The following is an 11,930-nucleotide window of genomic DNA, read 5'->3' as shown; positions in this document are numbered from 1 at the left end:
GGTTCAGCGCCCCAGGCAGCAGGCGCATCTCGCGCCGCCGTCGCCATCGCCGCCTCAGCCCCGGCTGCTGCTGCCGTCGCAGCGCCGCCCCCCCCCTCAATCACTGCCTTCAGCTCCGGATCCTTCATGCATAACGTCCGCCACAGCTCATCCAATAGGGCATCTGTGTCCGCCAACCCCGCCTGCAGCAGCGACAGCTGATGTCCCCACGCCGGTTCCTGCGGCCGCGGCTGCTGTGGCAGGGGCCCTGCCGGCTCCGGTGACCCCGCCTGCCCTCCAAGCCAGCCTTCCCAATGCGCCGTGTCGTTACTTACGTTCAGACCCGCAGCAGCGGCCGCGGCTGCAGCCGCAGAAATAGACTGGCCTAGCCGCGCCAGATCTGCCCACACGGTGCCCGAGCTGTACTCAGGATGGCTACGGGAAGTCGACGCGGCAGCCCCCGGGGCGGTACCTCCCTGCGGTGCAGCGTAGGAGTCCTTGTGCGCAGAGGGGAAAAGGAAATACCGGCAAGGCCAGCAGGAGACAGGGAAAACGGGACAGGTGTCACCGGGAGGACAGCACGGGCAAGAGGCACGAGGTATGGAGGCTCAAGCTGCGGGCCTTTGTTAATAGGGCCCAGCCTCGACTGCACCATTGAAGCATTTCCCGCGCTTGTCCCCCGGTAGCTCCAATAAGCACGCAGCCCCGGTCGCTGAGGATTTTCAACCTGTAATAAGCGCAGCATAGTGCAAAAGGCTGCGTACCTGCAGGTTACGGCGTTGTTGTTGTTGTTGTTGTTGGGTCGGGGGCGGCGGCGCTAGACCAGCTGCCGTCATGGCCGCACGGAGCCTCTTCAGGCGCTGTACGGCAGGGTTGGCATCCTGCGCCGCGTCTGCAGGCCATGAAAACACATGGCGTCATTTTACATTTTGAAAAATCATGGGCACCCCGTGGCCATTACTTTCCTACTGGCAGTTGATGAGCGCATGCGGACGACGCCGTAACAATCTCCTTGGCCAAAACATACACACGCACCGGCTTCACTTCATAGCCAAAAGCCGAAGACACACTCCTTTTGAGAGATGTGGCTAGCCAGAACTCCGCACCTTCTAGGAGCTCCGGTGCTACAGTCGCCGCCGCCGCAGTCGTGGCCACGGTCGCGGGCGTCGCCAGTTGGCGGGTGACACCACCACCACCACCACCACCTACCGCTGGCACAGGCTGCCTTTCAATGCCCGGCTTTCGCCGGAAGAGCGGCGCACCTGCACGTTTGTGAGGGCGAGTGGAGAACAATGATGCGGACCAGGTTTAGTAAGGAGGTGGAGGCAAACAGACAGACAGGTTGTAAGTTCAGTTCCGCCAAGGATTCAAGAGGTGAAAAGACAAGCAAAGGTTTTCAGTCGGCGATGGTGAGCATAGATGCCTTGGGCAACGGATCCATATTCGCCCTGCATAAGCGGCACAGGACCGACTGAAGGTATTTAAGGGCCAGCAGCAACTGCCATGGCAATGCGTCTGTGCAAACCGTCACCTGCACTCCCACCGGCCCTGAGTTGCTCCGCACGCCGCCAGGGCGCGGACGCCTCTTCGGATGCAGCGGCTGCCGCAAGCAGCTGCCATCGCGCTGGAGCCCCGCCATGTCCAGCTCGCATCAGGGCCCTAAGGAAGCGAAGATGCAACGCAATAACGACAATCGTGGTCACGTTACCGAGGATCCGAACTCGGAAGCCAGCCGTATGCGCAAACGAAAGAGGCACATCAATGCATTAATCATTCCTACACTGACGTAGGCCAAGCATCAAAACGTCACCGCGTCGGTTGACACTGGCTTCACATACATTCACAGCGCTCAGCGCATGGCAAAACACACTGCGCCGAAAGACAGACGCTGCCCTCTTATGCGAACACTGTAAAAGTAAGGATGACGATAAAGCCGCCGAAAGAAACGTATAACATACGGCCCATGCGGGGCCCCCGAGCGCCTACGCAACTCCGCCCACGCGCCTGATGAAGTGTGGCGACATGCCAGACAGCCTCCCCATAGAAGCCCACCCCTCCGGCCCCTGGCCTTGTCCCTGCCGCTGCGGGTACGTTCGGCCCTGCTTCTGACACGGATGATGATGATGATGCGGCTGCGCACCAGTCGATGAGCCTGGCGCCCGGCGAAAGGGCTGACCTGGTGCCGGGGTGAAGAAGGCGTCATCAGCTGCGGCGGCCGAACCCCTGCCCGCACCCAGGCTGGCATGCTGTAGCAGGGACTCCAGCAACGCGGCCCGAGAAGAGGCCTGCGCCTGCGCGCGTTGCGCGAATTCCGCACACCCGTCACCGCTGGCCACACCGGGATTAAGAGGCGCTGCAGCGCCTGAAGGTGGGGGGCCCAAAGGCGCACCCGCGACGCCCGGTGGAGCTCCTGGAGCGGCCGGCCGAGGAGCACCGTCCGCCCCAGCACGATCATCGTATGCCGCTAGGTCGGCAGGCACGAAAAGGAACAGGGCACACCCGCGGCGCTCCGGCAAGCCGGGTGAGCTGTTAAAGCTGGACAGGATAATGAGTTCTGAGCCGCTGCGCAGCGGGACCCGCTCGCCAGCAGCAAGCGTCTTGCCATCCAGCTGAAGCGTGTGCGAGGACACCGCAGACAGCACCACTAGCGGTTGACCCCCAGTTGACCCGGGCTTCTCGACCTGCGGCAGGTGGGAGAGTTCATGAGGCATTAGTGCCTCATGTTCTTGCGGCGTATGACCGCGCGCAGCCCCAGCGGGTCCGACGGCATCTGACATTCGGCCGCACTCCCCAGGACCTATTTTACTACGTAGCATTCGCGCCGCAGGCTGCTGCTGCAGATAAGGGTAGGCCAGGGCCCTAACACAGGGTTCACGCACCGTCCGTAGGGAAGCCGAGGAAACGCGCACGCCCCAGCGACACGTGGTTAACGCTTCTCATCGCACAAATCGACACACGGCGTTCACGCGCGATGCGCCAGGCTGGAACCCGTATAAAACCGGCTTTGGGGGAGCAACTACCTCGAGGCGACAAAGCTGTTGGCTTCGAGCCGAGCTCGGGACCAGAGTCAGCGAACCGGTCAAGGGATCTTGCCACAAGCAAGCCCGTCCTCCAAGCAGGGAAAGGCTTGGATGCTGCGTTACAGGACGATGGCCGAAGAAAGGTAAGAAATCCCACGAGGCGTGTGCATTACAATCTTCATACCTGTGCCTGTGCTGAGACTAGCGATCCCCAAGCGGCCGGCTCCTCCACTGCTTGCCTAGGAGCATGCTTGCCTGCAGCTGCAGCTGCGGTCGATGGCGAAACACCATCATTGCGATCAGTTCCTTGGCAGGTTTCATCGACGTCAGGGTCAGGTTTATTCGGGGGCATTGTCCAGGTCTTTTCACTGGCCTATGCCCCAGGATATCACCACTGCAACACTACAAAGGTATTCCCCATCGTTAATTTCATTAAAGTCCCTAGCGTTTCTGAGGTACAGCGTTGAATTCGCGCTTCCGAGGGTGATGACCTTGACGTCCGTACATGAAGCTGAACAGCCGGAAATCAAGCCCGTTCCGAAGATCCGTCAGCTCCAGCAGAGTTCCCAGACTAGGGAGCTGAGGAATGTTCATTATACTAAACCCTTCGCAATACATTACATCTGTTTCTTTCAATCCTTGCGACACACTACCCAATCTGTCGCAAACACATTTTACCATATATGCAGAAAGGCTATCAAAAGAAGCTGCGAAGGACACTTGACCTGGCCCAAAACTGCAATGACACGAACAATTCGCCTAACAGGGCTGGTTTTGGACGAAGAACTCATAATCGTCCCCTTGCAACACCTGTACAGCAAACCCACGCGTGGATTACGATCCAGATACCACCAGCCAAGTGCCGCGACCCCCTGCGCCAAAGCCTGTAGGAATGATTTCACCCTGGGAATAGCTCTCACAGCGTTGCATAACTGCCTGCCAAGCCCTCATGCAATGCGGCGCCTGCCGGCGCAATTCTCATCATCATTAAAGTTTAGGACATAGTCGTAGCAGGCAGACGAAGGGGGAACAGACCCAAAATCCAGCATGGTCCCGAAATGCGTATGCCTAGGGGTCAGCTATGGGACGCTAGCGAAGCGCGCCTCTCTGCTTCTCGGATGGGTTCCTGGTACCTACGCTCAGGAAAGCCGCATACTTAACTCCCAAAAGCGGCTTCCACCTCTCGCTCCACACGGTTGTGACGTCGTATGGCTCTCCGAAACCGGTCCGGCTCGACGTTACGTACGTCCGGCCATCGTTAGGTACGGTCTCATGGCGCTCCCTCTTAAGAACAACTCTTAAAAGTTTCGTCCAGGCAGCCCATTAGCACCCGCTCTACATCTACATCTACAGCATATCCATCGGCCTCCCGTAGCTCCCATCCTGTTTGCTGCGCGACCTCACATTTCGTGCTCAGCAGGACCAATACCACGTAGCGGCTCTGTTGTTAAAAGGCGGTGTCTTTCCTGGTTTCAAGTAGGACCGAAAAGCTGAAAAGCCCAAACCCCTCAAGCTCATTATGAACCTATACTGCTAGTGGCCTCCATTGGCTTGGTCACTGCTGTGTTGCAACCGCATGAGGTAAGCACTCATTAATATTGACATTATGGATGCGAGCATAGGCCCAGGGGATCAAAGCGACACCAATCGAAGAACCATGTCTTACAGGCTTGGAAGGACGTTGGACATCGCTGCACGCTGCCGGCCTAAGCCTACATCTGCCAATGGACGCCCAAAGATAGGCAGACCGCAAAAGGGATGTAGCTCATGGCTCTCGTCATCATCCCTGCACACACACCTGACACCGCAACCTACCCAAGCACATCCGAAGGCACAGCTGTCGAGAACTCGCGAGTACGCCACAGCTATCCAAAGTCAACGCTGTTCACGAATGGGGAAAAATCCCGGAGGAGGTTTGCTCATCCAGACATCATCCCAACCCGAGACCGGCAGAGTTCCCCCTCATTTAAGGGACCAGCGTCTGATGGTTCTCCGTACCTGTCGGTGTCGTAGCTGTCGTGAACCCACACGCAAGGCTGTCACCTGCGCCACTGCAAGGGCATCCGGGTCGAGTGCTTGATGCGTGATGGAACCGCAATCGGCGCCCACCCTGCAACCCTGCCTAACCAGTTCATATCCACGACACGTCCGAGCCGCAATCTTCCATTTTTGCGCCCTCACCTGCAAACATGCAACACCAACCGAAAAGAATGATGGCAGGGGAGGCGACGGGGCAACGGCTGCAGCGCCAGTGCATAGTAAAGTAAAAAGTGGACAATTAAATTACGTTTTCCAGAGGCAAGGAATCCGCGGAATGGAGTCGGAAAAAACAAGCCCTTGCTGCACTCGTCCACTCTAAAATCTGCAGGGGAATAGACTGCACCGTTTAACACTGTGGTGGACTGTACCACAAACGAATTAGGTGCATGCAGGAGAAACAATTGGCAGTAAGGGATGCAGGCAGGTCCCCTTGCAACAAGGAGCGTCTTACCTGCGTAGCTGCTGCCTGTGTCCTTGTCGTTGCTTTGCTTTCATTCCGACGGGCTCCGCGATGCCCCCTGCACGTCAAGAAAACTCGCAGTTTGTACAAGCCCACTGCCCGTGTACCGTGGCCTCGGCAGAACCCTCGTCCTGGCACATGATCCTTGGGTGCGCCACTTGCAAGTGTCACCCTCCCTGCCCCACAGGTCTACAAACACGCGACAACAATTTGCTCAGGGTTGCAAATGGGACTGAGTAAACAACACCATATTATTTGCACTGCAAGGCGGCACCATATGCATAGACAGTGCTCGCTAAGGATGGCCCATGGGAAGACCCTCCATGCACGGTGCTCACCGGCGCCGCTAGGCTCACTCCATGGTCCACCCCCAGCCAGTCGCCCATGTCTCGTCCCGTATTATGAAGCTGTGACTCTTGCACCGCGGCACGCTCGTCTGCAAACGAGGCCTGCTGCTCGAGCGTCAACTTGGCCTCTTGCGACAAGGGCTCCTGCAATGACTGTGCCTGTAGCGACGCGGGTGGGACGGGGCCACTGTCGGTGGCCAGTGGTGCAGCGCCGTCCATGGCTGTGGTGTCAAGAGGTGTCTGGGGAGACTGCGACCGGGAGGGCGCTGCTAGGCCGCTATCCGCGGCGCCACCGCCAGTCTTCGATCCGCCCTGCAAATAGCAGACAGAGGAAACGGCAAGACATGCGCCGCATGGGCGCAAAAGCAGGCCGAGACGCGCGCATAGACATCAATGCGAAACCCAACACACAAACACACACCGATGCACGCACACATAACGCAAAAACGTACAAACAAACAAGCACGCACGCATGCGCCCGCGCACGAACATATGTATACCCACACGCACATATAACCAACGACAAGCGCAGCGGCAGTAAAGACAAACCGCAACGAAGCCCAGGGCGTTCGCAGTCAGTTCCCATCAGGGACGTTGCACAAACACGGACAGCGCCCTCACGACGGGACAATCACGCACGGCACCACATGGTGCAGAGCATGCACAAGCATGTGACCCGGAGGCCCCGATATATCGTACATGCCGCAGCGCCAAGGCAATAAAGCGTCGAAAAGCATTCGACAGCACAAAAGCACGGTTTCCCCGACAGGAATGGTAAGCATCCGAAGTAATGGCGATCGCATCCGTGCGCACAGACCGATATCATACACCGACAAGACGTGCAGATAACGCAGCAAAACCCATGTGGACGAAACATACACAGACGAAGAACGACGCGCGCAAAGAATTATCAAAGGAAGATATCAATTACGAGAAAAGAACGCCAAGGGCAAAGGCAGGTGACCATAAGCCCAGCGCGGGCATGAGACGGCGTGGCCGAACAATTGCGTTGCGAATCAATTAATGATCCACAGCCACACGACCCAAAACGAGTGTCCGTCAGTGGTGACATCGCGCCACGGGTTGCAAAAGCGAAAGCAGCGGAAGATAATTAAAACAACCCCGCAAAAAGCACGCGCACAGACCAGCGGACCCGGCGGCACCATTCATTCATTCCAAAGGCAGCATTCCAGACACACGCAAACAACGCCGCGTCGATAGCAATGGAAGCACAATCGTACCGCACAAGGGACGCACAAAACACACAGGACAGGCAAGGGAGAGTTGGAGTCATTCTCATACTCATGGGAAGGAGTCAAAACAAGCAATAGCAACGTGAAGACATCGTGCAAGGTCAGGCAGTTCATGGTTTGTCTCTATCTGCTACCGTGCTAGGGTGACGTGCCATCAAGCCGTTATCTCAAATCGCTAACTTTTCATTTGGCAAACCACCACACCAATGCAGTCATGGGCAGCTCGGATTGCTATGCTACGGCGCCCCGTACTGCCTCCACGGAGCCCTGCCTCTGCCCGTGAAGAACAGTCGCGGGCAGCCGCTCGTAATTATAGCTCAAGCGCAGCTGGTCCACGAAAAGCGGCGCGGTGTCTCACGCCTGTTCCGCGACCATCTAGGGACAGCAGCAAATTTAGGTCGTCGACACCCGCGCGCTGCTATGGACATGCTCGAGCTGCTGGCGCAATCAATGAGTAACCTGAACCAGCTAAATTCCTTCCCTGACACCGGCCTCGCACCCCGTTCCATGGTGCATTCCGCACCGAAGTAGTTCCCTGACACCCAGTGATAACCGTATCTCCTGAGGGGCATTATGACAACCCGCAAGAGAACCTCCAATTCAGAAACTGTTGGTACACCTGTGTGGAACCTGGGGCCCCGGTCCTGCCCAGCCCTTCTCGACGACCCACCTGCTGCGTTCTCGTTCGCTTCGCGGGCGGAATCTGGAGCCCCTCAGCTCCCTGTGATGGTTCGGCAGCTACGCCAGATGCCAACCGCTTTGCTCCCAATACTGGCAGCGCTGACGCTCCCGTCTCGTTCATTGTTTCGATGTCCTGGGTCGAGGATGTAAGGTTCCAGGGTGTGTTTCAAGTGCGAGTAATAAGCCGACAGGGCAGAGTGCTGCACACAGCAGCTGTTGGGCAATCAGTTGGTTCCTGGCACAATTGTCATCTAAGCTTGGCCGGTCTTCAACAAGACCATACATCCGTCCTTTGGCTGGCCTACCGCACATCCCCTGGTCGCTAGGTCACAAAAAATAAACAAGCACCACACATCATGATCTCATGTGAACACATTGAGCGTGATTGCATACAGCTAACAGCTTGGCGTCTGCAAATCGTCTGCAAATGCCACGAGCATCGCGCTGCCGATATCAGCATAGTCAGCGGTGAGTGATGCTTCTCTAGGGCGCACTCCTTACAGCTCCAATCCTCATGCCGTGTCTGCAATTGCGCGGCAATACCCGTGATTATGGTATTCTGATTATCAATCATCATGCCTATTATCCCCACCTTTTTATCTGGTGGACGGTGCTCCTGCTGTAACGCCGCGCCTTCGGCAGGTGGAGGCAGGGCCGCGGCGGCTTGATCCTGTTGCGATGCAGTGTCCTTCAGAAGCCACGGCGGCAGGTGGACTCTCCGAAGCACATTGACGCGTAACTCCATGCCTGGGCGCTTGGCAGTCCATGCCGTCACCTGCAGCCCCGAGCATAAGAGCGTTGCCTGACCACGAGCACGAACCCATGGACCTCTGCGGCCAACTTTTGAGTTCTCCTGACCACCTCGCGTTGCAGCATTGTAGCGCAAGGACGTCCGATAAACACCTTAACATTTTAGCCATGGCCAATGGGTGCATGAGGAAAAATTCTTAACAAGGATTCACCGGCATCCTGACGGGCATACCGCACCTCTGCTCGCTCCCTTGTATGGAAGGCCGCACCTCATTCACAAAAATCATGCAGGGCTGCTTCAGGTCCACCTTGCCGGCTGGGGCGCCCAAAGGTCCTGACGCCGGCTGCGGCATCTGCGCTAGCTGACCATTCGGCAACAGCTGCTGCGCGGTCACCGTGGGGGCGACCCGCTTGTCGACGCCGATGTAGTACATCAGGCGCGGCCGCATGTCGCCGTCCGTGTCCTTTGCTGCCGGTGGTGGCGGTCGCTGAGCTTTCGGAAAGGGCCTGCGGCAGGGCGGGCCGAAGGATGATGTATATCCCGCAAGCGCTTAGGAAAAATGCATCGCACCTTACAAGTGGACTCCTTGACAATTTTTTATCTGAGGGACCGAGAAGTCTGATAACAAGACCCTCCATTTTCAAAGGCTGATGCCATAAAGTAGGACGCCTTTGCCTGCATGCCAGCGCCGCCGAGAGAACACGCGAGCGTGCTGGATGCTTTACATGCCGTATCCCGCTCGCAGCCACATTTCTCGTCGGCCAAGGTGTAATCAGGATTCGGGAAGCTCAGTATAACGTTTTCCATCCAGTCAACAGACAAGCGTCGCAAAAAGCTTCCGGCCGCGTAATTAGGATTCAGGAAAAGGCCTGTTATGACACCCACCTGACTCTAACGTGGTCCTCCAGATTGCGCACAAGCCGCCTGATTCGACTGCTGACCCAGCCGTCCCACAACACCAGATCCTGCTCGCTATCCGCTGAAACCTCAATCTGAGCATGCAAGCATGAATGCAGCAACCGGTGCGTGACAGGTTAGAATGGGCCTGCCACACATGCGCATGCTGGCGATTAGCACCTGCACACCCTGCCCGAACCCAGATTTCTGAGTACCCTCTACCTGGATATAGAACGTGTGCTGAGTGAAAAACGGCACCGGCATGAATAGGCGATCCCAGTCAAGCGGCTGCCCGCCGCGGCAGCGCAGGAACGACGTGCACACCTCCGCCGCAGCCGCGAACTCCGCCGTCATTACTTCCAGCGTGCTGCGCTGCACATTATACAAGGAGTTCATCGCAGGATAGGCAGGCGTGATCACCGGCATCAGCGCCAAGCTGTCGCGTGTGCCAGGGCGCGGGTCCCACACGGGCAGGCCCATGCTGTGGTCCTCCGGCACCCGCAGGTGGATGGCACGCGGCCAGGGCCAGGCCTTTAGTAAGATGAAGAACTTGAGCAGCACCGTGCTGGCTTCTGCCCGTGGGTATAGCTGACATATTTTAGCGACCATGATGGCCAGGTTTACGCCGCCAAGATATCCGGTGACGTTGGAAGAGATGCCCCGCAGCGACGCCCAGTGTTTAACAGCGCGCAGTGCTAACCGGAAGACGTCCTGATTGGGCACCAGTCTCAGGATTGTGTCCGTTACGCGGCAGCCGTTAAGCGAGCGCACCGTGGCCTCGTCACAGCCGCGCAGTACGGCGTGATTGGAGAGGTCAAGCTGCTCTGGTAGCGTGACCATAGCAAGCGATGCGTACAGAACGTCGATCTGGACGCCCTTGTACTGCATGGGACAAGTAGATGTTCGGGGTTAAGATGGCGCATCCTGGGACTGTGCGTAAAATATGTTCGGCGGCTTCGGCTGTCGTGAAGGACTAGAGAGAAAAAATACTCCCGCACGTGGGGTGGCTGCATAGCGGGGATTCAGCATAAAGAGCACGAAGTGAAGGCTATGACAGATGCAAAGGCCGGTTCGGCGTGGGTCCCAAGGTGTTCTGTACTCCCCCGGCCCACCAGCCACCACCGCTTCATAGCCGTCTGGAAAAGCTAACCAAGTACCTTGATGCCAATCATAGGCACAAATGCGTCCGGCACAGGTTGGATGTCTGTGATGTCCGGTGTTTGCTGCAAGATGAGGGGTAAAGGTTTCGATCAGCCAGAATAACAATGAAACCTGGCGACAGCAGGCGACACCATACCGGACCCTGTAAACTCACTGATAGCAAGTACTGCAAGCAATGCTTCTCGTTCCCGAAAAAATCCATTTCGCGCAGCACATAACGAGGGCCCACAACGAGTGTGTCCATATCAGAGCCTGCGCCATCCAAATTATTCCGCTCAGCGTTTGCAAGAATCCTTTGCAAGACCCTGCGATGCAAAACTATTCACCTGGCCCATGGACCCCCAAACGGTAGGAACCAAACGTATAGACGTGTGCACGCGCATCCTCCACGTTCAAGTTCCTTCTGCGGCATACTCCCTTTACCCATATTTGGACCAGCTGGTAGAAGAGGCCCAGAACCTCCTCCCGAAGTATGGCCTCATCCAAGGACTCATAAAGGCCACTCGCTCTCAGAAACTGCGCCAGCCGGGATAACGGCTTATAAGCTGATATCTTACCCTGCGGACATAAACGACCACACCTCTTCTAGCTCTTTGCTATGCCTCTTGTCTTCGGCTGTCGGTGGAGCATCGTTCAGCGGGCGCAAAAGGTAGACATCCTCTAAGGATGCTGCTGCCATGCAGCACACCGGTATTACTGCTGGCGTCCAGTAAAGCAAATGCAAGCTATGCTATCGTCAAGCCACCGTCCACTATCGCACAGCATGTGGAGAGTACACCAATTAACATATGAGGGAAAGATTCACTTAGATACAGTTGCCCATCGTGATAAAGATAATGCCTCGAGTAATCCTTGCCCAATGCATGCCATGCATGCACCGTACCAAGAGCCGTACAATAAAATGGAAACTGGGCATTTACTCCCTTCGACCAAGCTCACCCATATCACGCGAAATAGGGGGGTCCTTGTGAAGCAGCTGCCCGCGTTTCCAAAGCACGTATGGTGTTGGATTTGTAAGGTGCCCAAGTACGTTTGCGAGGAAGAGAATGTGGCCAGGCTGGAGAGGAAAGTGCAGTGGCATATTGGAATGTGAGATTAGCGTAAGCGAGATACAGGGCGTTTTATTGCACGGGCGAATTTACGTCCAAATCTTTCACCGTAGCATCAGTCCTCAGTTCACTTCTTGGAACGAACATCAGCATAGGTGCAAGCCCTCTCGCTTGGAGGGATATGCAAACAAACATCCTGATAGGGGTAAACTCGCACGCTACCGAGCATTCAACCGAGCACATGCATGCTTAGTTGAATGGTGAGATGCGACCCCCCCTTCATTTCGTGCTC

At 56.7% G+C, this 11,930-nt stretch overlaps 2 protein-coding genes across 2 annotated transcripts in view; both read right to left on the bottom strand.

Annotated features, from left to right (window-relative positions):
* Positions 1-9,403: 9,403 nt before the first annotated feature.
* On the bottom strand, positions 9,404-11,268 carry VOLCADRAFT_64932 (uncharacterized protein; the record flags this gene model as incomplete). The annotated part of the gene is made up of 6 exons (XM_002954551.1): positions 9,404-9,523; positions 9,651-10,310; positions 10,586-10,651; positions 10,744-10,841; positions 10,916-11,105; positions 11,170-11,268. The coding sequence occupies 6 exons, from the start codon at positions 11,266-11,268 to the stop codon at positions 9,404-9,406; spliced, it is 1,233 nt and encodes a 410-aa protein (XP_002954597.1).
* A 260-nt stretch (positions 11,269-11,528) lies between these two features.
* Positions 11,529-11,930, bottom strand: part of VOLCADRAFT_106452 (uncharacterized protein) — a 747-nt gene continuing 345 nt past the window's right edge. Inside the window, exon 2 of the mRNA XM_002954550.1 lies at positions 11,529-11,927. Coding sequence (XP_002954596.1) covers positions 11,868-11,927 — 60 coding nt within the window. The 3' untranslated portion in view covers positions 11,529-11,867. The remainder of the gene's footprint in view (positions 11,928-11,930) is intronic.

The sequence above is a fragment of the Volvox carteri genome (genome assembly GCF_000143455.1).
Source record: "Volvox carteri f. nagariensis unplaced genomic scaffold VOLCAscaffold_44, whole genome shotgun sequence".
Lineage (NCBI taxonomy): Eukaryota > Viridiplantae > Chlorophyta > Chlorophyceae > Chlamydomonadales > Volvocaceae > Volvox > Volvox carteri.
The sequence above is the reverse complement of the archived record's forward strand: the minus strand, read 5'-3'. Positions and strand labels throughout refer to the sequence as shown.